At 41.2% G+C, this 26,270-nt stretch overlaps 1 protein-coding gene across 1 annotated transcript in view; it reads right to left on the bottom strand.

The window, feature by feature from the left end:
• LOC306961013 (uncharacterized protein) overlaps nt 1–26,270 on the bottom strand; it is an 85,488-nt gene that overhangs the window by 21,219 nt on the left and 37,999 nt on the right. The window contains exons 6-32 of the mRNA XM_079553622.1: nt 24,166–24,288; nt 20,062–20,181; nt 18,352–18,465; nt 18,219–18,266; nt 17,900–17,941; nt 16,455–16,517; nt 16,300–16,374; nt 14,307–14,393; nt 14,180–14,236; nt 12,979–13,032; nt 12,855–12,908; nt 12,729–12,782; nt 11,759–11,812; nt 11,631–11,684; nt 11,509–11,553; nt 11,175–11,228; nt 9,237–9,281; nt 9,111–9,164; nt 8,992–9,036; nt 6,917–6,970; nt 6,804–6,848; nt 5,187–5,240; nt 5,076–5,120; nt 4,790–4,951; nt 4,665–4,718; nt 1,292–1,345; nt 1,174–1,218 (exon numbers count right to left, since the gene is read on the bottom strand). Coding sequence (XP_079409748.1) covers nt 1,174–1,218; nt 1,292–1,345; nt 4,665–4,718; nt 4,790–4,951; nt 5,076–5,120; nt 5,187–5,240; nt 6,804–6,848; nt 6,917–6,970; nt 8,992–9,036; nt 9,111–9,164; nt 9,237–9,281; nt 11,175–11,228; nt 11,509–11,553; nt 11,631–11,684; nt 11,759–11,812; nt 12,729–12,782; nt 12,855–12,908; nt 12,979–13,032; nt 14,180–14,236; nt 14,307–14,393; nt 16,300–16,374; nt 16,455–16,517; nt 17,900–17,941; nt 18,219–18,266; nt 18,352–18,465; nt 20,062–20,181; nt 24,166–24,288 — 1,755 coding nt within the window. The remainder of the gene's footprint in view (nt 1–1,173; nt 1,219–1,291; nt 1,346–4,664; nt 4,719–4,789; nt 4,952–5,075; nt 5,121–5,186; nt 5,241–6,803; nt 6,849–6,916; nt 6,971–8,991; nt 9,037–9,110; nt 9,165–9,236; nt 9,282–11,174; nt 11,229–11,508; nt 11,554–11,630; nt 11,685–11,758; nt 11,813–12,728; nt 12,783–12,854; nt 12,909–12,978; nt 13,033–14,179; nt 14,237–14,306; nt 14,394–16,299; nt 16,375–16,454; nt 16,518–17,899; nt 17,942–18,218; nt 18,267–18,351; nt 18,466–20,061; nt 20,182–24,165; nt 24,289–26,270) is intronic.

Below are 26,270 nucleotides of genomic sequence, written 5' to 3'. Positions count from 1 at the left end.
AAAAAAGACAAAAAAATGACAAAAAAGTTACAAAAATGAGTTGAATACCCAACAAAAAAATGATGGGAAAAAAATGTGTTAAGCTCATGCATGACGGATATTCAGACCCAAAATGACAACTTTTTGACTGACAGTGCAGGATTTTAGAGGCAGTTGTGGTGAACAGGTCTGAGCTCTTTCTACACATTAGGACATTGTTGGAACATGTAGGGGGTGAAAAATACACAACATTTAACATTTTTAAACTCCGTATAGTCCCTTTAAATCAGGTCCGGGATTCGACCGTTAACAAAATGTGCGCATTTGTAGGAACCGGCTCAGAGCTAAAGGCATTTCTATGCCCACAGACATGGTGGATCGTCATGGTAACAGTGACTTTATAGCATTCCATCCCAAACTCAGGGAAACAACCAGGCAACGGCTGCACGATATTCTCCAGATCGAGGCAAAAGGGGATACAATAAGCAGTGGAGTGAAATACTCAGAATATAAAATATGCAACGAAGAGGACACTGCAACTACAGAGAATAAAGCAAAGTTGGACCACTTTTTGTTCCAGAGATATTTGCAAAAGTCATCAGCGAGTTAACTTTGATCATATAGAGTTCGGGAATGTGACGTCATATCGCTAAGCATTATGGGAATAGCAGCAATTGTAAACAAATGGAAATTTTAGAAGTTAAAATACTGGAGTTATTGTTCACATTAAAACACTTGGACACCACAGTGTGTTAGATGTATTTACCAGCAGTATCTCAGCAGCTAACGGAGCTGTTCCACGGCTATTTCCTCCACTTTATAAACTGTTTTAGCTAATGTTAGTCAATGGAAATGTATGCTAACAGCTGCAAAGATGGCCGATCTCCATGGTAACTGTAGACTTTCCTGAACTCTATAGATGAAATTTTGGCCAATATTCACCTGGATGCCAATATCAGGTCCTAGTTTGGGGGTGGGGTTTTACGTTTCTGATATTGTAATTAATGCCTGAAATGTGCTTCTTTTTTAAATGGGAAATTGTCTGGAGGGCTGTTTAATCCCTCTGTGGTACAGTATTCAATAACTGCACTTCCTAATGTGTAAATGAACAGGACCTGAATACTCTAGACCTTCATTTCTTCTTTTCCACAGGCATCACAGTCACATTGATTAGAACACAGATGTGATACTCACGTTGGGCCCTCTCTGTCCGGCACTGCCCTGTTGACCCGCAGGACCCTGCACAGACACAGGACATCAGTCCATAAGATCAGGCCTCGGGAAAACAAACACTGGCTTTAGGCTGACTTACTTTTTTGCCCTTTTCTCCAAGAGCGCCAACGACTCCGGGAAAGCCGTCCGAACCCTGGCAAAGACATCACATGGTCAGCGTCAGTCAGCCTCTCTCAAATAGGCCTGGACAATGTCAACAAATGATTATCACAGTATTAGGTGACGCCACTTTTAGTACATTCAGCTCCGAATTAGCCAAGATTTGGTCCAGATTTAAGTTAGTTTTAGCCTTGTTTTGATGTCATTTGCTGAAGTTGAGTTGATGAGTTTTGTTTAATAAATGGAGCGTGCAGTGCTGAAATGGTTCAACAGAAAAGCACAGTACTAGTCACAGTACAGATACTTACAGATCCTTTTTTTGTTCAAAAGTAAACTGTGAGTTGTGGTCCAACAGTCCTAATGCATTTCTAACACCCCAGTTCTTCACAGGGATGAGTATGTGAGCAGGTTTCACAACCTTCAGGGCCACTGTTCCAGTAAAGGGCCTATCTCACCAGAGCTGCAAAGACTCCGCAACTCGGACTGATTGTGCAAATACAAAGAGCCTGTCTCACCTAGAGAGACTAGAGCTGGACACGGAGCTGTCTGATACGTCCCCTGGAGATAAGACCGGGGAGTACTTGTGATACAACTGCTTGAGACCACGTAGACCTCCCAGAGACCACTCAGAGACCACTCAGAGACCACTCAGAGACCTCTCAGAGACCACTCAGAGACCTCTCAGAGACCACTCAGAGACCTCTCAGAGACCACTCAGAGACCACTCAGAGACCTCTCAGAGACCACTCAGAGACCACTCAGAGACCACTCAGAGACCATGTGACCACATGGAGAAATCAAAGCTGTTTGTTTTCACTGAGACTACTTGGAGACTCGCCTTATCTCCAGAGGATAGGTCTAAAAAACTAGCCTGCAAGCTCACAATAAGAATGATGTAAGACGGGGTGTTGAAGTCGTTTGGCCCGAGGGCCGAAATCCAGCCCCCATGGCGGGTCGCGGGCCGTGTATATTGTAAAGGACTGTGACCTCATAAATAACAACATCTTACACTTGCTTCATCAGCCTGTGTCACATGTTTCTCAAAGTGCCAAATAAAGTCATTATTCATTCACTCCACATTTGATGGCAGTAAGTTACTATTGTAGCCACAGGCGCCCTGGGGCAGACTGACCATTTACCACGTGGCTATAATATGCTGTTTATATTCTGATCTCTTATAAGCCGAATGTCCATCTCGACTGCGCATGCGTGGGTCAATCAGGCTCCTAATTTCAGCCCAAACAAACCACATTGAAATGTGTGAATGAGGTAGCGGAGCGTGAACACTGAAGTATGAGCCATAACCGTGACCCGTAAGGCTTACGGGCATTGGTTTAAAGACTGTAAGTCTCAAGTGACATTCCGTGCAAATATTCAGTCAGGACGGCGGCTCCAGTGTTGATGTTAAATAGAGTGGGTAAATGTCCGTCTGTCAAAATAGCAATCGATTAGCCATGTTGTACAGTACACCATCAGCTCACTCGTAAAATAATATACAAATAAAGTCAATTTGGCAGAGCCTATATGTGTATGTGGATCTCTGTCACAATTAAAACAAAGATTTCGTTTCGTCCACCTCGTTATTGCCAAAAAAAAAAGGATTCTCTGTTTTTATTTCTCATTCAGTTTAAATGTAATGAATATCGGCGACACGAGGCCACAGTTTCAGACCCTGGACTTTGTCCAACAATCGCCTTCAAGGGTCAGAAATGTTTTTCTCACATAGTTATTCCAACTTTCTCCATCTCTACATGAACGGCCATTCAGTTCTTTAAGTTTCTTTCTCCGTACGCAGCCCTGGTTGTAAAAAAATAGACTTTAAGCTAATATTGTAACAAGCTCCACAGCGGCGACAAAAACACTTTAAATCATCAACTTTCCAGCGTTTAAAACCATAGAAATGAAAAGTTAAGCGGTCCAAATCAGAGCTTTCTTCGTTACTTTACGCTAACTATCAATATTGTTTGGCAATCAAAATAAATTCCATTACCCATAATGCAACGGGCGACCCAAGATGGGCATTCGGCTTATTATGTCAGTGCCCTCTGCTGGACACGTGTGGAATTCTTTCCTTTTTTTAATGTAAGCTGCCTCCTCCTGGTTATTTCTCTAAAAATCCATAACTCCGCACATCAGTCAACATTTCCATGGACACGAGCAAGTATTTTTGAAAGCATCCTGCTGTGGTTGAGATTAAATGAACCCCTTTTCAGACTTTGATAATAGTGATGCATAGGTTTTGCATCATAATACTGTAATATGCATAACCCACTATTTAATTAAAATACTTGTTCTTTTAAACCAGTTCAAATTGGTTCAAACTAAAATGGAGTGAAGTGGAAGCAAAAGTATTGATCATGGTCGACTAATCTACATTCTACTTTATACTTGTACAATGAAACATTTGCAATTATCTGAGTAGAAAAGATCCATGAATCAAGAAAATGTCCAACTACATCAATCCATCATTTTATGTTGTCATATCAAAATAGTGCATTTTAGGCACACAAATTGCAATATTTTCGGCGACAAAATCTAAATAATGGATTGAGCCAGGTTGAATTTAACTTAAAAGATTTTGCATCTTGTTTAGTTTTTGAAATAGAAGTGTAGAATCTGTATATTTTTGCAGTTCAAATCTCAAAACTTCGAGCATTGAATTAGATATTAACAAAGGAAAAAATCTTTAAAAATCGCGTTAACCTCTTACCTCCCGCTTTAATTGAGCGCATTTTCACCAGTTCGGCCAAATCTAAAGCAGCCAATAGTCCAGAGTAACACCTTATTTGAAAGCTAAGACCAACAAAACAAAACTTCTCCTTGTTTACGCCTCATTTACCCAAATCTGAAAAGCTTCTTGACTGAAGTTTACAGCCTCTAGGCCAGAGTAACGCCTCATTTGAAAGCAAAGACCTACAAAACTGGTTGTAACTATTTTTTAAAAAGCGTTTTTGACGTGTTTTCGTAGGTTTTTTTTTTTTCGTGTTTTGGTCACTTTTTCATCGCCTTTTTGTCGCCTTTGTGTCGCCTTTTTGTCGCTCTGTTATGGCTTTCTTGTTTATTTTTTGTTGCTTTTTCATCACTCTTTAGTCGTGTTTTTGCCGTTTTGTTATTGTTGCTTTTCCGGCCCATTTTTGTCACTCATCTCGGTCACAGCCTTTTGTGCTACACATGGATACCAAACTTGTCAGTATTTGTGACTAAATAAGCATGGGAAAACACTTATTCATTCACAAAGGAAAACTAAAGCTGGCATTAAAACTAAAATGTTAAGGAGGAAAAGTAGCTAAAAGTCTCGACATTGACCACTGTGTGACAATGTATATCGTCACCTGCCTGAACAGTGTGTTTACCTTTGGCCCCTGACGCCCTGGGTAACCCGGCAGCCCGGGGACCCCCAGTTTGCCCTGCGGAACACAACACAAGGTCACATTTTTCACAACGATGCTGGACGCCAACGCGACTGGGAGGTCTGTACCTTCTCCCCAGAAGTGCCCGAAGCCCCGGCCTCTCCCTGAGGTCCCATCTGGCCTTTAGGTCCCTCAGGTCCGTCTTCTCCTCGGGCCCCGAGAAGTCCGTTATCTCCCAGGTCTCCCTTTGCACCCATTTCACCCTTAGCCCCCGGGAAGCCATCCTCTCCCTAAATACAGAATAATAACAAACATGGCTCCTGCTTTGTTCAACCTGTTGTACATGTTTTGGGTTGGTGAGGAGAACAGATAAAGTGTCTATCTTAAGGTGATGGTTGAGGAAATCTGGGTGACCTTCTCTCCTTTGCTGCCCTTCAGCCCTCGGAGTCCGTCCGCTCCCTGTCACATGAACAGGTGATTAACACATTGGAATGTCTGCAGCAGGAGGGAACCAGCAGCACTTACCTTAACTCCACGCTGTCCCGGGTATCCCACAGGCCCCTGCACTCCAGGAAGACCCTAAAAATGGTGCATCCACACGCCATTGTTAGACCACAATGATTTAAGGTTTATTATGTGTTCCTATTTTAGTACAAGGTTTTCAGACCTCAAAATCAGGATAAAACAATCATTTCCAAAGGTCCTTATTGGACATTATATTAAAGACATCCCACTCATTTATATGGTAAGCTTAACCTTAACTCCCGCCTGAACCGAGAGGATCTTTTTCCTCACATCATCAGATTTTTTTTACATCACTTTTTGTTGGGTATTCAACTCATTTTTGTAACTTTTTTGTCATTTTTTTTGGTCATTTTTTGTCACATTTTTCGTCATTTTTTTAATCACATTTATGTCATTTTTTTGTCATTTTTTTTGTCATATTTTTGTATTTTTTTGTAGCATTTTGTCACATTTTTGTAATTTTTTGTCACATTTTTGTCATTTTTTGTCAATTTTTTGTCAATTTCTTGTGACATTTTTGCCACTTTCTCACCAATTTTTCGTCACTTTTTTTGTCAATGTTTTCTCACTTTTTTGTCACATTTCCATCATTGTTTTCGTCTCAGTTTTGTTGCTATTTTCACAGCTTTTTTCCAGAAGCTTTTGGACTGGGGTAAAGCCAAACTGGAGAAAATGTGCTCGGTTCAGGTGGGAGTCAAGGGGTTAAAGGAGAGACAATGCTAAGTCAATCATCCCAGAAACTTCCCAAGACGTTAAACATGCTTTCTTTCTACCACAAATAGACCATTTATTGTAATTTTCACTTTTAAGAATCTCATGGACCGGCCTCAAAGCTCCAGCGCAGGCCGACCGCCCGACTACAGGAGAATCAAAAAAGTTTGTTTGAACACTTTCATAAAAAGCCGAGGCCTTTACCTCAATCCACCAGAAGGGGGCAGTCTATTGAAAGTGATCACACAAATGTCCACCAATGACTGCTGCAGATGCTATTTCCCCAACCATGCTGTTCTAATCTTTGCTCTTAACCTCTTAACCCTCACCTGAACCAAGCACATTTTCTCCAGTTTGTCATTACCCAAATCTAAAAGCTTCTTGAAAAAGTGAGGATGAAAAAGCTACGACAAAAAACGTGATAAAAAAAAAGCAATGAAAAAAAGTGGCACAAATGCGACAACATGTCAACAACGTGAGGAAAAAGATCAGTTTTGTAGGCCTTAGCTTTCAAATGAGGCGCTACTCTGGCGTAAAGCTCTCCAGTCGAATAGCTTTTAGATTTGGGTAATGCCTCACTGGAGAAAATGCGCTTTGGTTAAGGTGTGTGGCAAGAGGTTAACTTAATTGGATTGTGTATAAAATAATTTCTTTAATAATGACTCAAATTAAATATATCTCAGCTTGAAAATGACCTCAGAAGCTACTGCTATAAAGTAATTGTAACTACTTCAGTTGCCTTCACTACAAAGCATCTACTTTATCCTTTATAGTCTTCTGTTTTTGTTGCCACTAGAGGGCAGCAGTGACCAGGGAAGGCCACGTGCTGATAATACGCACACACATGACTCAAAGCAGAAACCTAAAGACAGCTGCACGTGTGATGGGAGTGTGCAGCGGACTCACATGCAGCCCCTTCTCTCCAGCGGTGCCCTCTCTCCCGGGATGGCCCTGTGACGGAGCACAAGTTTAAAAAAACAGAAGATGGCGTGTGAAAAGTGAGGGGCGCTGACACTTACCGAGGGCCCGTCGTTCCCTGGTAAACCTGGCATCCCCTTCTTCCCCTGAGGGCCCTGCACAACACAACAGTGAGAGGAGGGCCACAGGTGAGGGCTCTACGTCCTAAAATCCACGGCCCCTAGCGCCTCACTTACTATAGCGCCGCACGGATAAAATCAAAGGTTAAAATTACGTTGTTAGTTTTGTCCAACCTCATTCCTATCTTTCCTAGCTTCAGAATTCTTCCCAGGGATGAGTTTATAAGCACTTTTCCCCAACTTGCAGGCTGCATATTTCTCAGTTAAAGGGGCTAGATGCAAGTTGGCCATGTTATACTCACTACTGCCACCTCAGGTCATATGTGTAACTGCACCTTCTATATAAAGCTTGTGCATGACGGCACTTCGGACTCTTTTTGAGTGACAGTGCAGGATTTTAGGGGCAGTTGTGGTGAGGTCTGGGCTTATTCTACACATTAAGAACTTGTAGGGGGAGGAAAATACATGATTTTAACATTTTTATTATATAGAGGAAAAAATATTTTGTCTTTGAGGAAATTTTTGGTCTTAAACAGAAAGATCATGGACCCAGTGACTGATTTTTTTATCATCACATTCTAGAACCTGCAACCCAGCAATAGTCCCTTTAACAACATACTGCACGAGGAAAATATACATTTGATTTCAATTAAAAAACAAAAATACGGCATAGGTATTGTGCACAACTGCCAATCTAAAAGAGCCATTATTACAAAGGTTGGGGAAAAAATAATAATAATTAACTGTGCTGCCTATGGAAACGATATGTAAAGTATTGAAAGATGCACAACATGATAAAAACTTGATCACAACAAAAAAATATTAGTTACAGAAGTTTTATTCAACATGGTTTCGGCATTGGGCTTGGATTAATAACCGTTCTTTGTCTGAGGGGGGCGCTATTAATCATTTAGGGAATAGTGGACTATATAATGTGGTCACCCCTATGTAGTGCACTACATAGGGAACAGTGTGGACATTTCGTGCATGTGGGGAATCATTTATAGAACCAATACTCATCCATTTCTCCTGCTCCAAAAAAGAGCGATAAGAGTCATCACTAAAGCTGATTTATCTGTTTTCTTGTCATTTTATGCAACTGTGAAGCACTTTTAATTGCCTTGTGTATGAATTGTGCTATAAATAAACTTGCCTTGCCTGATTTCTGTGCACCAACAAACCCCATCTTTGTCGAGAGAAACTTGATTGAAAATACATGATCTTGTTGACCTGAATACATTAGTAATGGTGCACAAGATACATAATGATCTTCTCCCAAAGTAAACTATTAAAAAGTAGATGTATTTCTGTAAGTAGTGTTAATCTGTGCAATGACCTGAAAGATCAACAGCCCAAAACAGACTCTATTGTAATTAAAAAATATAGAGCTCAGGATCACTGAAGTAAACAATTACTGAAAAGACCTTAAAGGATTCATGACAATTATAATTATGACATGAGTTAGAATTAAAAAAAAATATATATATATATATATACAGTATATAAACTCATTTATAGGGATATGAAAAGCATGTTAACCTCTGAACCCCCCCTTGAACCGAGCACATTTTCTCCAGTTTGGCTTTACCCAAATCTAAAAGTCTCAAAAAAGGACAAAAACGAGACGTAACTGAGGATGAAAACCCAGCAAAAAAGGTATGAGAAGAGCGACAATAAGTGATGAAAAGCAACAAGAATCTAACAAAACAGGCAACAAAAAAGCACCAAAATAGCGATAAAAACGAGAAGCACATGCAACAAAAAAGTGAAAAAATATATATATATATATATATATATATATGACAAAAAACTTGAGGAAAAATCTTAGATAATTTTTTAAGTCTTAGCTTTAAACACTGGCTTATAGGCACCAGTCCAGAAGCTTTTAGATTTGGGTAAAACTGACCTGGAGAAAATACGCCCGGTTCAGGCGGGGCTTAAGAGGTTACAATCTTGTAATGACCAAAATAGTGTGGACATTCTGACGCCACTACAAAACTCTGAACAGTGCACAATGATGGGAGTGGTGTAGACATTCAGACACAAACTGACGGTACCTTTTCTCCTGGATGTCCCACCAGTCCCTGAGGACCAGGAAAGCCCTAGAGCAGAGACACACCGACATGAGCACATGAGAAAACAATGACGTGCTCCCCATGAACAGGTCTGTGTGTACCAGGATGCCAGGGTTGCCTTGTTGTCCAGGTGCTCCGATGTCTCCAGGAGCTCCCTAAATCAGACGCGAGACGATTATACATCAGCTTCTCATTATTCAACATGAGTCAATTCTAGAGCTACTCACGATGTTTCCCTTTGAGCCTTGAACCCCGTCGATGCCTCGAACGCCCTGCAGTCAAAACAGCACAGGACACCGCCATTAAAGTAGTAGCAGTAACATAATATCGATGGATTATTTCAAAGCACTGAAGACCACAGTACACAAAGCACTACATGAGCTAACCATCGGGGGCACTACTGCACACAGCTCAACAGGTGAAGCAAAACGAACGGCTAAACATAAAAAAAAAAGTGATATGATAAATCTGCAAACAAGCCGTCACTCCTTTACCCCATTTTCTCGACAAATTTGCAAAAAAACCTGTTGTTTTTGTCACTTCTCTTCTTCTGCCGTTTTGGTAAATTATTCTCATGGACTTTTAGCGCTCTCTTGTGGTAACCTCCCATAACACAAGCTGGACATTGGAAAGGTGGAAGCGTAAATGTAGTGACGGCAACTACACTCGAAACGTATGGATTTGTTCACGTACAAAACAAGAGCATAAATGAGCATAAATCATACTGTTAAAGTAATTTCCGGTTGGGCATGCAGCTGTTTTTTTGTATTTTTGTGGCAGTTTCATTGTGTCTTTAGACTACATGAGAAAATAAACAAAGTGGTGTAACATAGTGGAGTTTGAAGGATAAATCACCAGAAAAAGGTAGAACAGTTTAATATGTCAAGAGATGCGTGAAATGGCAGCTTTGACTGTAAGAATGTGCGCTAGCTAGCTAGTTTTTTCTACTGTCATGTATCCAACCCATGGAACAAAGGAGCAAAACTGTTCATAAACATCGATTCCCAACACCTTAACCTGAAGGAGTGCGAGAACCTGCTGGATTGGAGATGACTTTGATGGTATGCAGAGTCAATTTGCTAACAGGGTCCATGTTTAGAAGCGTGCTGAAACTCACACCAGCCGTCCATTTAGATTCAAGAGGTTTTGAGCAAACCAAACATTGACGTCATTAAGGCAGTCAAGCAAGGGCATCAGGGGGTGCTGCTGTTCTTCCTTAATGACACATAAATCTGCTTTAAGTCAGCGTAAACTGCCATGGTTAAAAGCTCACCAAGACGGAGAAGGAACAGCATGAAAAGAACCGGCCCGCGAATTGAGCCCTGGGGAACTCCACAGTGAAGAGTCCCTGAGCTTGACAATGAAGGAGTGCCTTGACCGGCAAGATGGGAACCAGTCCAGGCACCTCATGTACAGCTATTAGCCTGAGAGGTTGTTGTAGAAGTAGTAAAAGTAGTAAAAATAGTAGTAAGCACTGCATTCACTGCTAAGCGCCCCATTCTGTAGCCGCGTTTGAACAAAAATCCTTCGAGGCTTGTGCTATTGAAAAGTGGCACACTGAAGATGACACTCAGGAAACATTTACAACAAAGTCCAAACTTCCAGGCAGACGGCTCTGCTGTGCGATGGAAACAAGTATAAACCTGTTTGTATGGATATGCAGAGAATAGAGCCGTGGCCTGCAGGCACACACACACACACACACACACATGCTTGTGTATCTGCCGGAGATGTGTTTCAGATGAGATAAGAATGCCATTAACACCGTGTTAACAGATGTACCATCAGATGTGGGCACCGCAGCTGGCACGCCGTTTAGACTCTGTTCACCGTATATTATACACTTCAACCTATGGGGTGGAATTCATGTTTGAGGGCGGATAAACCACAGATATTGAAATTGTAAAGTTCCAAATGTGAGCTACTTTTACGGAATAAAAACGTCAAAAAGCTACTTATGCTTTGAGGATAGATAGATAGATAGATAGATAGATAGATAGATAGATAGATAGATAGATAGATAGATAGATAGATAGATAGATAGATAGATAGATAGATAGATAGATAGATAGATAGATAGATAGATAGATAGATAGATAGATAGATAGATAGATAGATGTCCGCTTTTGTACTGTCCCAGCCTCTAGATTGACACTGATACTCACAGGCTGTCCTGTAGGCCCCGCTCGGCCCCGGGGCCCGGTCAAACCTCTGGGGCCCTACGGAAAACAGTTCATACATATGTCACAGAATGAACAGATATGAAAAGATAATATTTCACACACTAAGTTGACATATTTGACATGTTTTGATTTGATTAAAGTTTCATTATAAAACACAAACTTATTCTACTCTGGGCGTCATTGCACTCTGACACACAGTGTAGAAAGAAAGTGGTGCCTTGAACATGACCCCCCATTTTCTGCCAGAGCCAGTTATATTCAAGTATGTTTGTAGACTATGTAAATGATTATCATAAACAAATATACAGCGACTCACAGCGTCCCCTGGAGCTCCTCTTGGTCCTGGTTGTCCCTCAGACCCCTGCACAGAGTCAGTTCAAAACCTTACACTCTGACCTGGCACACGTGACTGTAATAAGTCAGACTGCAAAGGCCTACCTTTTCACCTAAGGCCCCGTGAGGTCCCACAGGCCCAGGCTTCCCCCGGTCTCCCTGAGGACAAACACCAACGCTATTATTTCGCCGTTTTACCCATTTTAGCTGATCAACTCTTGTGACTGACTGACCTTATGTCCTTTGTTACCGGGCAGACCTGGCAGTCCGTCGAAACCTCGGTCGCCCTGACAATTTCACAACAATCATCACATGGTTCACCTTTGAGTTAATATGAGGCTTAACAAATCGATGCGTTTACACAGGCCTTTCAGTCCCGTGACTTTTGTCGTTATGGCCGCCATCTTGGAGACCTGTGGCTAGTGTCTATCATATCAAACTATGCATCTCCACAGTCTAAAGTCAAGATGAAAACTGAAAACTTGAGATTCTATAAAGTGTCTGGAGAGTTCCTGACAGCACTTAAAAGCACAAAGCCTGCTCTGGAGAACATTTGTTGAGCTACAGGTCGTACAAACCTCTCCAAGATAAAGCCCTGAATCACACATGTGGTCAGAGCTGAGCTGTGACTGTAGTGTTTCCTCAGAGCTCATAGATGTGAGCTGCACATGTGTGGAAGCTAAATGCTAACTGCAGCAGGATGCTAATGTCTTTAGCAGCTTAAACACTGACTCAGGCTGAGGCTCTGTTGACGTGACAAACTCTAAAAATCACAGAGAAAGGCTTTCTGTTTCCTCTACGATGTGGAAGCAGATCTTTGGTAACTCCAGCTGTCGCTCGACTGACAGCGCTGCTACATCTTTGCCTTTAAATGAAACCACGTGTTGCTTTGTTTACATAAACATGTGCGTCACATCTTTTAACGCTTATCGTCTTGTGCAATGATTACGATCACATACAAAATGCTACTGTCAATCAGCAGCCCGTCATCCTGAGTAGAAATATTGTCATGTGTTGTAGTACAGCGTAATTCCACTTCGGTGTTCAAAATGGCAGCCTTAACAATGCATTATGTCATTGGAAACGCAGGCTAATTAAGAAAAAATATATATTTCAAAGTGAATTTGACAGATTTAAGCAAAAATGTGAGCAAACATCTTGTTAAATCATTTTTGTATGTGTATTTTGTGCACCGATGTTCACCTTTGCACCGGTCTCTCCGATGACCCCTCGCCCTCCGTCTGTTCCGGCCCGACCCTTTAAGAACACACACACATGTTCACGACGCCGTCGCACACACAGTCATGTTGAAAAGTAACTTGCGCGTACCCTTTTCCCCAGTCGTCCGTTCTGGCCTGGGATGCCGGTGAGTCCCGGAGGCCCCTGTGCAGAAGAGCAGAGCTCGGTCAGAGCCGGGCGTCAGAGGCAGAGACGCCTTTGGTCACATACTTACGGCTGGCCCCATGTCTCCGCTGTTGCCCTTCAGTCCAGTGGGACCTGGAGCGCCCTGGACACACAACACACTGGAGTCAGGGATAGAGCCCACCAAAGCACTGAAATAGCCTCTTAGCTTTGAACACATTGCCAACTTTGTTTTTGAGGCTTTTTGGCCTGTAAGGGTTTAGGCCTCAGGGGTTGCTAAACTTATCGTGCCACGATCACAAAATCTCCACTTATTACATGTAATTAGCATTTATGATAACTTCAGGTAGCTAACTCTTGAGCTAAAGACATTTGAGAACTATACATTTTTTCATCTGAAACACTGAAGAGGCACCAAGACCCCAGCTGCAGCACAGTGGAGGCGCTACAGGAAACAAAACAGGGAGAAACGAGGAGGTATCCGGGCAAGACTCACAGCTAAGCCATACTATTTTTCTATCACTACTGTTGTTCTGACTAATGTTCCTTCACTGGAAAATAAGATGGATAATATTCGTCCGCTGAGCTCTTCTCAGAAGATGGTGAAAGACAGCTGTGGCGCGGAGGGAGCTGCGCAGGAGGAAGAGGAAGGAGGAGGAGCTGACCAGTGCTGGACACCACGTTCTGAAACAGGAACAAACCCAGGAGGCGGTGCAACGTTTTAGGGGATGACTGAAGGCAGTATTCCGGGTTCTCCGAACTCCTAAATCAATACTTTTTTGAGTATTGATTTATGTTAATTGCATAATCGTTGGGTGAAATAATCATAATTAAATTTCAATGGCTTGTACAGTGTGACAAATGTAAGCTACAAACTCGCTTCAGCTTCTAACAGTGTTTTATCCATTAACTCCTTCATAACAACACCATATATCATAATTAAATCCAAATGAATAGCAATTTGATGCTAAATATGAAACTCTAAATTTTAAAGTATAATTGTTGACAAGTCAGCTATAAATTATAGTTAGTTGCAGCTCACAGGCGGCACTCACTGTATTGAAGTTTAAATTAAATGGATTGTGCTGTGACTGTTTTCAAATATTGTACCATATTGTGCAGCCCTAAATCCTAAATGAGTCAAAACCTGAACTGATGAAATTGTTTATAATCCAAACGTCGCTCCTGATTTGACTAAACCGTGCTTCAGACAGTGCGGGGGCACTCCAGTGAGCTGCCCTCCAGTGACGCCGCACGAAATCAATGAATAAACGGGCTCGGGTGTACTGTACCAGAGGGCCTGGCCGTCCCCTGAGTCCCAGCGGCCCCGGAGGCCCCTTCATGGCGAGCTGTGGAGAGACAGACAGAGGAGCATTAGCCGGAGATTCTTGATCATGAAAGTGAAAATAGTGAAAATGCCTTTGTCTGCTGCAGAATGGCCTGAGCCTGAGCCTCTTGCGCCGACACCACAGTTCCAGTTATCGGGTTATCTCCTCCAGACTGGAACTGCACAAACACACACAACAGCATACACAAGGTTACACGCCATCAGAGCGCCCCCTGATGGACAATATGGGACAATTTAATGGGTACAATAGGAAAATCACAAAGGCCAATGCGATTATTTTGGGCACATACAGCTTTATTTAATGACTGTATTTAAATAGAGTTTTGAAGGATCTGTACCTTATACCAGTAGTATTTGTGTTGAGGCCTTTTTTTTGTACTACATATAAATGTACCTACATTTGAAAGATGAGTACAAACTTTTCTACTGTACTACTTTCTTCTTCTATGAATACACCAGTAGAAAGTCCTTCTAACCTTCTAATGCACACTCCAGAACAACAGGTGGCGCTGTGCATTGTCAGTGCCATTGAAACACAAGGGAAGCAGGTTTGTCCCCGTCGTGTTGCCGTACGGGTCGCAAAGTCGGCTGTGATTTTTGTGTTTTCAAAGCTTCAAAGTTATTATTCATACTGCTTATTTAACTCAAGTGATACTTTTTACTTCAAATACTACTTTCATTTATGTATAATTTGGCTTTGACTTTTATCGGAGTAATAATTAAGCAGTGGTTTCTGGACTTTTACACAAGTGATGAAATCAAATACTTTGACCACCTCTGGCCATATGTTATTGGCAAACATCACATTTTTTCGTCTCATTTTGCAAAACAAAACAAAAAAACAAGTTTAGCACTTCACATTTCAGTCGTCTCTCAAACGTGAAGGAAAAGCATGTTCAGAGGTGGGTAAAATATTCAAGTAAAAGTCAAAAAGTAACTGTACAAGTCCGATTTATGCTTCGTGTTGATGTAGCACAAAACATAAAACAACAAAAGCATATGCACTCAAAAACACAAGAACAAAATAATTAAGATAAGAAACAGTTAAAAAATGAGTAAAGATTTTGGTTCATGTCCAAATCAAGTGTTTGTCACTTAACAAAATTATTTACAGTGTAGATTAGCTAAACTAAGTACAAGTAAAAATTAGAGTGTTATGAAAGCAAAAGCAAGCTAAAAAAATGCTCGACTTCTGTTGTATATTTCAGATAATATATATCATTATCAATTATTGTCTATTGATATTACAGTAGGTTCAACAGTTGGCTTTTTTTTAGTAGCATATGAAGGTTTTGACTTCAGCTTTGAATTTTAAATTAGAAAGTTCTTAAGAGACAGGTGTTAGCGGTAGGTTGCCGATAGTAGCCTAGCTTAGCGATAGCATGAAGGCCGTGAATCTATGGTCATGGATCTGCAGCGGCTCCAAGCAGCAGGTTTACCACTGTGCTGTGATAAACCTCGAAGCATTTCGGTGCAGGCTGGAGCCGCTGCAGATCCAGGACCGCAGCTTCACGGCCGTCTTTTGTATCGGACCCGATCCAGTGACCAAAACGATCCGATACTCTCAAAATGGCCGGATCGGGATTGCACCATCCCTAATATTTTCAGCAACATCCCTAATATTTTCAGCAACAAAATCTAAATAAGGGATATATCTAGGTTTAAATCTATGGGTTTATTTGGTTGAAATATTAGTTACAACGATGTTTGTTTGTTTTTCAGGATTTTGGATCTTTAAGTGAGCTATTAAGTGAAAAATGTTCAACACTTTGAACCAAGTCTCTATTTCAAAGCAGAAATCGCATAGCTAATCACAAACACAATTCTTTCCAGGAAAATCACAACTCAGCCTTCTAATAATTTGTGAAAAAGTAACTTGAGGATTGACAAAATGTTTTTTGTTGCATTCTTGTATATCGACTTTGATCCCAGTGCAGAGCGAGTCAGAAGCAGCGTGTGAGCGTGTTCATTAGGCCCATTCCACAGGTGCATTCCTAAAGAGCGCCGTCCCTCGGGCTGAGGGGCGACAGTAACAGCCCGGGGCGCACAGACAACAGGACTCACCGGGATGAGCATGATGTTTCCAGGAGGTCCAGGGATCCCGTCGGCTCCGTTCAGACCGGGCCGTCCGGGAGGGCCCTGAGGAGGGGGACACAAATATATACATGTTACACAGGGTTTATAACACGCGCCGGGGGGATGTCAAATACAACAGTCACCAGTTCTCCAGGGTCTCCTCGGGGTCCCACGAGTCCCGTCACTCCGGTCGGACCGGATTCTCCCTGAAACGCACACACGTCACTGCTTCATTTGGAGCGGAGAGAGTAGACTTACGACCAAAGGGCACAGCTAAATGGTGTCATGGTAAATGGTGTTTAGGTACTGGGCCAATGAGCTCTAAACGTGTGCTAAAACTGAAATCAAAGACATTTATAAAATCAACTTTCCTCCATATGTACATAGATATTCATGTAACAAATGCTGTTTCCTAAAAATACATTTATTTTTACAAAACAAAAAAACGTTTCTTTATTTTTTGCTGTTTGTTGATATAATTTATACATTGATTTGTGGAGCTTCTAACCCTCAAAAAGTCTTTGTGGTGAATATTTTGAATACTGTCTGACTGGACTGGGTTGGTTGAGTTCCGCTTCGATTTTCGGAAGCCTCTCCTCGCTCTCATAAGACTAAAACATCCTCAGTGTGGCCGTCCCGCCTTTGCTCTGCCTGATCCTGTCAGATCTCAAAGCTAAGCAGGAGGGGTCTGGTCGGTACTTGGATGGGAGACCGTTTGGGAAACACCAGGAATGTAGTGAATGAGTGAGTGGTTGGTGGTAGGAGGGGCCAATGGCACAGTCTACCCCAGGGCAGCTGTGGCTACAATAGTACCTTGCCACCAAGTATGGAGTGAATGAATAATGCAATGTAAACCATCAGATAGAAAAGTGCTATGTAAAACCAATTAATTATCATCATCAATTGGAACCAGTTTTATGTTTGATTTTCCAAAAGTATTTACTTTGTGTGATTTTCTCAAAATATGTTTTATATATAAATTATGATTCAAAATTGCCACCCTTCTTGGCATTTTCTTTTTCCTTTTTTCTCTCGCTGCATAAGGTCGTCCATGAAACGTTTTAAAAGTCTGTGAAGTCAAAACCATTTCTGGTCACTACACATGGAGTTCAAAAAGAATTACATGGAGCTCAACGAGAAAAGGTCAAAAGTGCAAAAAAATGATCAATGCAAAGGCGGCTATTGTGAAGAAACAACTTCACCTTTTTTTCGTACAAAACATAATTCCATATGTGTTCATTTATAAATGAACGCCTTCAGTCACTTTCTACAATATAAATACTCCTGAAATAAAAGAAAAAAACACAGCAACAAAAAAGCGTTACCAAACTTTTGACTTGACTTGGTTTGTATATACAGTATAGCAGGGCCTCCCCAGGCCACAGGAACAGGGCCCCATGAAAGAGTGATTTTTTAATATATTTTTTTTTATATTAGAAAAAGGGGGGAGGGGAACCCATGTGCAACGTTCTCGCCCCAGGCCTCGGCGACTCTGTTGATGGCCCTGATTTATAGTGTGTTCCTTACTTTTCTTTGTCTCCTTAAAACCTGCCCTAAAACAAAACACAGGAGGAGGATCTTCACTGACCTGAGGTCCCTCGGGCCCCGCAGCTCCATAGATCTGTGTCCCCTGTGAATAAGAAGAGAGTTTAGTTGTGTCTGGTGTATGTTCAAAAGAAGTCATTCTGTAGAGAGTTGTAAACAGCGAGAAACTAAGTGTTGGACCAACATTCCTGATTTATGCCAAGAAGTGACTTGTACACAGACTTATCTGGAGACAACTTCAGGCCAATAGCCCATTTAGACAGATATTTACCCAGAAACAGTGTCCAACACCTATTTCCCCGGCTGTACACTGAACAAGATGACGTTTATATCAAAGTCATGTGTGCATAGGCTTCTCTCACCGGCCCAAACACGGCTGGCTCTCCCTTCTCCCCTTTCTCCGGAATATTCTAAGGAGAAAATTACAAACAGCAAACAGTTAAAGGCATGTGGTGCGTGAGTGTGTGTTACAGAAGTAAATTGGTCAAAGTGTACCTCCAGCCCCAGGGTGTACGCCTGCTCTCTCTCGGCTGCATGCTCCTCCTCGTACTCGTACTCCTGGACCTGGTAGTAGTCGGTGGAGTTGTCGTAGTCTTCGTACTCAACAATCTGCTCACAGCAAGAGGAAAATCCATCATGAATTGTTATGTTAAATGTACATCAATTAGATTAAGCACATAAAAGTAACCCCCCTCCACCTGCGGGCGGAGCCGTAAGGGACAGGTGCAGTAGGATACAGGGAGTTAGGACCGCTGGATGGATTACTGTGGCACCGTCTAAGTTTTATTTTATGCTGCGTTCCATTTGTCCTCAAAGGTCGGAACTCAGAGCTGGTAAAGCTCTCCCCCCCCCCCCCCCCCCCCCCCGAGTTTCAGTGCCAAGTCGGAAAGTTTGATGACAGTGACAACTCATTTAAAGGGACTGGATGCAAGTTGGTCATTTTACACTCACTACTGCCACCTCAGGTCATACATGTAACTGCAGCTTCTATATAAAGCTCGTGCATGACGGCATTTTTTGAGTGACAGCGCAGGATTTTAGAGGCAGTTGTGGTGAACAGGTCTGGGCTCATTCTACACATTAGGACATGGCTGGACCATGTAGGGGGAGGAAAATACATCATTTTCACATTTTTAAACTCCGTAGAGTCCCTTTAAGCTAAGAAGAAAAAAAAAAAGAAAAAAAAACAACTAATAAAGTGTGGCTCAAAGTAATTTATTTTTCAAACCCAAAAGGCGTGGTTATGTTTGCGATCTCATAAATACAGTTACAAAACATCTAGAGAGCGCAGTTAGCTCTTGTTGTCATTAGCATAGAAATAACGCGGAGAAGCGGCGTTTGATCCTAACGTAGGCGAACAGTTAGCAAGACGGCTCAATGTATTGTTTTCCGAGCAGTTAGCTTTAGCCACCAAACATCGCAAATTATGATTGATCCAGATGTTTTAAGCCGTTGTCAACCATCGACCACATATAGCTGAGGTCAAAGCCTAGCCAGAAATCATTAATGAATGGAACCAGACCTTTGGAGATTTTTCTTTAGATATAAATTAGCGTGTAGAAGTGTCCTCTGAGCTAAATGCTAACTCAAGTTTCTGCTGTTTGTGGGATTGGATACACATAAACATCATCTTATAATATGTTAATAATATAGAAACTACTTCCCTGTTCATTTGTATGGGGGATGGAACATTCAATTTTATGTCTGGTCTGGGAGTCGTTGGCTAACAAATGTGTGTATTTGTGGGAACAGACAGCTAAAGGCATTTCTGTGATTTCTATAATCATTAACCCGTGGTGGACGTTAGCAACAGTAGCATCGCAAAGCAAACATGCATTTTAGAACCACAGAGACTCAACTCCTGCGCAGGAGCTGAGTGACAGCAAGCATGCAGCAAAGTACTTATAATTAATGGGTCAAGAACAGAAGAAATCTAACAATATTGTAGTCGGGGGCTTTTATTTACTGCTAAAATAAAAGTGTGTCGTCATGTTGTTTTCCCCGACTCAGGGCTTGTGAGGCTCATCTGACTCTGGCTGTACCACTTGTTTTTATGTTGAAGAGAATCTGGATCTGGATTCATTAATAATTTCACTGTTGTATTTGAAATTGGTGAAATGATTAAATCACACAGCCTCAACTGCTGTCAGATGAAAGGGCGTTAATATGCTAACAAACAAATCGACTCTACAGTGAGTGTCATACCTCATACTCTGTAATATTGGGCCCCGCTGTCACCGTGGAAACCGAGAGGTCGTCGTACAGGTCGCTGTAGTCAAACTCCTCAAAGTGCTCCACCTTGGGTTTCCTCGGCACTCTCTCCAGCTGCAGACACACACAGTAAGCAAGGCCTCCGTCAACCACACACGGACTTATCTGATCTGTTCCACTGCGGTCTTTGGGCTGAGGACCGCTCCCTTTTTCGTGGGTCACCTGGAGATTCTTTCAAACACATCTCAATAGCAATCTCATGGTTTTTGTTAATGATCGAAAACGGCTCATTCAAAGTTCCCCTATCTTGTCTTCTGGTATTGAAAATTGCCCCTGTCCCTTTAACCTCTTACCACCCGCCTAAACCAAATGCATTCTGTCCTCTTTGGCTATTATATAGGCCTGTGTAGCACCTCATTTAAAATTTATTTTTATTTTTTTTGAGTTTTTGTCACATTTTTGTTGAGTTTTTGTAATTTTTTTGTTGGGTTTTTGTCACATTTTTGATGAATTTTTGTCACTTTTTGGTTGAGTTTTTGTCACATTTTTGTTGAGTTTTTGTCACATTTTTGTTGAGTTTTTGTCACATTTTTGTTGAATTTTTGTCACTTTTTGTCACATTTTTGTTGAGTTTTTGTCACATTTTTGTTGAGTTTTTGTCACATTTTTGTTGAATTTTTGTCACTTTTTGGTTGAGTTTTTGTCACTTTTTGGTTGAGTTTTTGTCACATTTTTGTTGAATTTTTGTCACTTTTTGGTTGAGTTTTTGTCACATTTTTGTTGCGTTTACATCCTTGTTTTCTTCTCATTTTTTGTGGCTGTTTTGGTGCTTTTTTCCCAAGAAGCTTTTTGATTAGGGTAAAGCCAAACTGGAGAAAATGGAATCCGTTCAGGTGGGAGTTAAGAGGTTAAGACACTCTTCTCGCTCCCCCATCAAAACAAGCACCAGCGCCTCTCCGTGGATGCAGCAACTGTCGGACATCGGTGCCAGTAGCAAAGCTCCAGTGGACGTTTTAAGACAGTAAACCAATACTGCATTGAATAACTGTGATATGAATGGTATGGCAAGTGAGTGGGAGTGTTGTCTGTGTATCATTCTCTATACATTTTATGAACCTGTGTAAGTATATTGCGGGTGGAAATTTATATTTTTAGTGGCAATTAATATTTTTAGCTATAACCTGGTACATGACATCTCTTCTTTTTTAGAATAGACTCCAAGTTGAACTCTAGGTACATTTTTTGAAGACAGATCCAACACTAATGTGACTACAAAAGGTAATTTTTGCAGATTGTGCATAATAACACACCTCTTTAACTCCAACATCCATAAATCTCACAACTTCATTTCCAATTCTCATGAGATTTGGCTGCTGTTTATTTCAATCATACAAAATCGACTTTTTCTGAGCTTTTAACTTCTTAACTCCCGCCTGAACCGAGAGGATCTTTTGCCTCGCGTCATCAGATTTTTTTTCCATCATTTTTTTGTTGGGTATTCAACTCATTTTTGTAACTCATTTTTTTTTGTCATTTATTGTCACATTTTTGTCATTTGTTCGTCAACTTTTTGTCAATTTTCTATCACATTTTTGTCATTTTTTCGTCACTTTTTTGTCATTTTGTTTGACATTTCTTTTGTCATTTTTGTGACATTTTTGTCACTATTTTCACACCTTTTTTCCAGAAGCTTTTGGATTGGGGTAAAGCCAAACTGGAGAAAATGTGCTCGGTTCAGGTGGGAGTTAAGGGGTTAAACAACATAATAATAAATATTAATCCTTTGTCAGAAACATGCCTGGAGTGATATTTCGGATCATTCACCCAGTTTCGAGTAATCCTGTCCACTTGGCGCTGCGTTCATCAGAGCGCCATGGATTTGTTTGCTGTTGAGTCAAAATGGAGTCTCGTATACTGTTTTTAGCATGTTTGGCTCCCCGTGCTACCAGCAGAGGGCGCTCTAACCCAAATTTGAGTCTCCTTTCCATATACTATAACTATATCAAGTTTTAATATGCAAAATATCACTCCTGAAATGTCCGAAAGGAGAAACACATACATGATTTGTCTACTCTAACCACAGCTATACCTGCTCAACCCTACCCACAATCCTTTGCCAAATCTTTTCACCCTTTGTGTTTCTTGCTTGGAAACAAAGGCCATCTTGGCCAAACGTTGAGGCCTGATGCTGTGCCTTAATGGCCTCCGCATGACACGGTGGAACCCCACAGCGACCGCGCTCTGCTGTGTAAAAACGCCAATAATAATAATAATAATAGGCATTGTTTTAGCTCTCGGAGTTCTGCCGCCGTAACACAAACAGTCAAACACATGTACCAAACCGCAGACCAAAGCGTGGACTTGTCTGAACCGGGATCCAGATGACATACATAGCTGCAGGAGTGGAAACCATTTGAGAGTCTTCCCACTAGAACAAAGTATTTTGCCAAACAAGCCGCGCTCCACAAAAACGACCACATGTGCTGCAACAATGAGAGCACAGACGGCGGGGAACTGAAGATGCATGGACTGTTCGTTTTGAGTGAAGTTCAAAAGTCAATTTCTTGACTTTCTGGACTTTGTCTTTGAGGTATAAGAAGACGCTGTAGTGGTTTGTCTGTGGAAGTGGAAAAGTATTGTGCTGTAAAAACAGGCGTCACCACATTTCGAATTGTCACTGGGGAAGATCCTTTAAAGCAGGGGGGGCAAACTTTTTGTCTCCGAGGGCCAAAATAAAAAAGTGCCTGTGGGTCATGGGCCAAACACGGCGATGTCAAGCGTGAAACACATATAACGGCAAATGATAATAGTTACTTTATTTCATTTTTCGGTGTATATTTGCATTTGATTCTATCTATGCAAATAACATGCCACATCAATACAAATGTTAACTATGGCAAAAGCCTAGTTTTAGTCAAACTAAATCAGCAAATGTAGCATAGAGCAACATAGAGCAAAAAGTAAACAACAACACCTGTATCTGCAGCACCCACAGTGACTTTACCTCATTCTTTTGGTAACTCAAATAAAATGTGATGTTAGATCATTTTGAAAGTGTCAGTTCAGCATAAATTTTTAACATGCACCTTTGTTTATCAACAACCTTTGAAATAAAAGTTGAAAAACTGGGAAAGTTGATGCGCTACAATGCTCTGTGATGGCGAAGGAAGTGAAACAGCGCCCCCCAATTTGACGCTAGTGGTCAAAAAGGGTACTGCATCCATATTTACCACTGAGAATGAATGGGAACAGTTAGCGTTAACCATACACGGTGCAAAAGTATGTCACTCTCTGGTGGGCCATCGGAATTGGTCCGGGGGGCCAAATTTGACCCGCGGGCCCCACTTTGGCAACCCCTGCTTTAAAGAGAAGGTGTCTTTATCAGTATCTCACACTTTGTTGTAGTGACTCTTTGATGAGAGAACAACATTGTAACATGGTCAAAAAGCTGTAAAAAGTCTATTTCCCGAACTAAATAATATGGAATAAAATCGGATCCAAAATCAACATTGATCAGTGTTGAGAGTAACGACTAATGTAATGTGTTTTGTGAGTAATCTGGTGCGCATTTTCAACTCAGTAACACATTAGCTCTGGTTGTCTCCTCAAAGCCTTTCCCTGTCGCTCTTGTGTCTGGGCAGCAGAGGAGACGCCACTATTCAGCTTTACAGCATCGGAGGTCTCTGTGAGTGCATTTACGTCGTGAAAAAGCTTATTTTGCTTGTAATCTGTGATTTACAAAAGTAAGCCCTCTGCAAAGACTAATATGCTCATCTTTAGCTCATGCCAACTATCAGCAGTTTAGTTCATTTTTATAAGGATGAGATCATGTTGATGCCTTTTGTTGTAGATTGTTGCTGCAATTTGACAGTAAAAATACATAATTAAAGCTCAGAGAAGCACATTTAACGCACTATTATTTATGCATTTACTGTGCACACATTCGAAAGGTTATCATAATAAAGCAACGCAATAACATTACGAGCTTTTGAGAGGGGCAACAAGGAAACGTTACTTTGACAAGCAGCACTGATCAAGTGTTTTTTTCTGACATTGAGTATTGCATTGCTACATGCATGTGCGCACAGCATCACTGACCTCCTCCGGCTCCACCAGGATGGAGTTGTAGGGCAGGGCGCGGTCACAGTCGGGGATGAAGTTCTGGCAATACGTCTCTGCCGCCGCGGGGTCATCCACCATCAGCAGCTGTTGGATCTCTCCCTGAGGAACAGACGCAGACACAACATGAGGATTTAGAGACAACCAGCACGCTCTGTTATGGATTTATGCTTTTCATGTATATATAACAATGAAAGAGGGAGTGAAAGTCCACACTGTCAGTCCAAGCTCATTCCCTTTACCGACACATTTCTAATATGACAATCCTGATTTGATGTTGATCTTGGCAAAGCGGTAGGTAGAAGGTCAATTATTTTAAGAGGCAGAACTTAGAAGGTCAAATACTTTATGAGATGGTACTTGGAAGGTCAAATACTTTATGAGATGGTACTAAGAAGGTTAAATACTTTATGAGCTGGTACTTAGAAGGTCAAATACTTTACAAGGTGGTACTTGGAAGGTCAAATACTTTATGAGGTGGTACTTGGAAGGTCAAATACTTTATGAGGTGGTACTTGGAAGGTCAAATACTTTATGAGGTGGTACTTAGAAGGTCAAATGCTTTATGAGGTGGTACGTAGAAGGTCAAATGCTTTAAGAGGTGGGATTTGGAAGGTCAAATACTTTATGAGGTGGTACTTAGAAGGTCAAATACTTTATGAGGTGGTACTTAGAAGGTCAAATACTTTATGAGCTGGTACTTAGAAGGTCAAATACTTTACAAGGTGGTACTTGGAAGGTCAAATACTTTATGAGGTGGTACTTGGAAGGTCAAATACTTTACAAGGTGGTACTTGGAAGGTCAAATACTTTATGAGGTGGTACTTGGAAGGTCAAATACTTTATGAGGTGGTACTTGGAAGGTCAAATACTTTACAAGGTGGTACTTGGAAGGTCAAATACTTTATGAGGTGGTACTTGGAAGGTCAAATACTTTATGAGGTGGTACTTGGAAGGTCAAATACTTTATGAGGTGGTACGTAGAAGGTCAAATGCTTTATGAGGTGGTACGTTGAAGGTCAAATGCTTTAAGAGGTGGGATTTGGAAGGTCAAATATTCTATAATTCTATACACTTGGTGTTGAAAATGTTACAAACCCCTGATCTTAACAATAATCTCTTTAATCATTGAACTAAATGTACTTTTCTGTATAGATTTATATGAGAACTTTGACTCTGGGAAACACATCTCCACATAAAGTAGCACATCCACTGGCGCTGCACAATATGACAGTAAATAATATATTTATTTTATTGTTATACTTTTTACCCCCTAAAGTTTTGTAGTTATTTTACATAAGATACCTCGATTTACTATATAATTGTATATTCCTGTCTATTTTGCACACTCTGAGTGTATTTTCTTGAGAGCTGAACGTAACACGTCAATTTCTCCATTGTGAGATCAACAAAGGCTCATCTTATCTTATAAATGTACTGAATATTGTGTTAATGAATACATATAATATGCAATACTTTTCTAACATTTCAACACTTTCCTTTCAGTCATTCTTTTATCTAGTATCAAAACAAGATTTAAAAATGGCCAAATCTGGACCAAGAAAAGTTATAAAGGAACAAAGTTAGGAGAAATATAACTAAAACTGAACTGAACTGTACATTTATAAACTCCCACGTGTTTTTGTTTTAGGCTGTCTCTGTGAGAAAAAAAAAAGTAAATCAGGCAAAACTCAATCGGATGGAAGACCTCAGTTGTTTTGAGATATATCGTGTCCTCTTGCGATATGGTTGTTTCGGCTCCTATTTTTGGGTCACCATTTTTACACAGCCACAAAGCCAAATTCACATCCGGGAAGAGTTGTGACGCTCTTTGGCGAACATTTCTAGTTATGTCCGCTCTGCAGCCTTTAATGACACAGATGACATCAATAAAAGTGTCAGTGTGTCTTTATCCAACTATAAAGTGCGTTCTGTTGGCGTGATCAAAGTGAGCGAACAGGCCCTTTTGTTGAGTCTCGCCGGTTAATGGTCTCCAGATCCAAAGTCTGATGGTTTGCCAGCAGCACACGAAGCTCTCAGGACATCTCCGGATACAGCGCGGGAGTCCAGTCAACAGCTACACG

Source organism: Gobius niger (genome assembly GCF_951799975.1).
Source record: "Gobius niger genome assembly, chromosome: 3".
Taxonomy (NCBI): Eukaryota; Metazoa; Chordata; class Actinopteri; order Gobiiformes; family Gobiidae; genus Gobius; species Gobius niger.
Note: the sequence above shows the minus strand (reverse complement) of the source record. Positions and strands in the feature narration are given on the sequence as shown.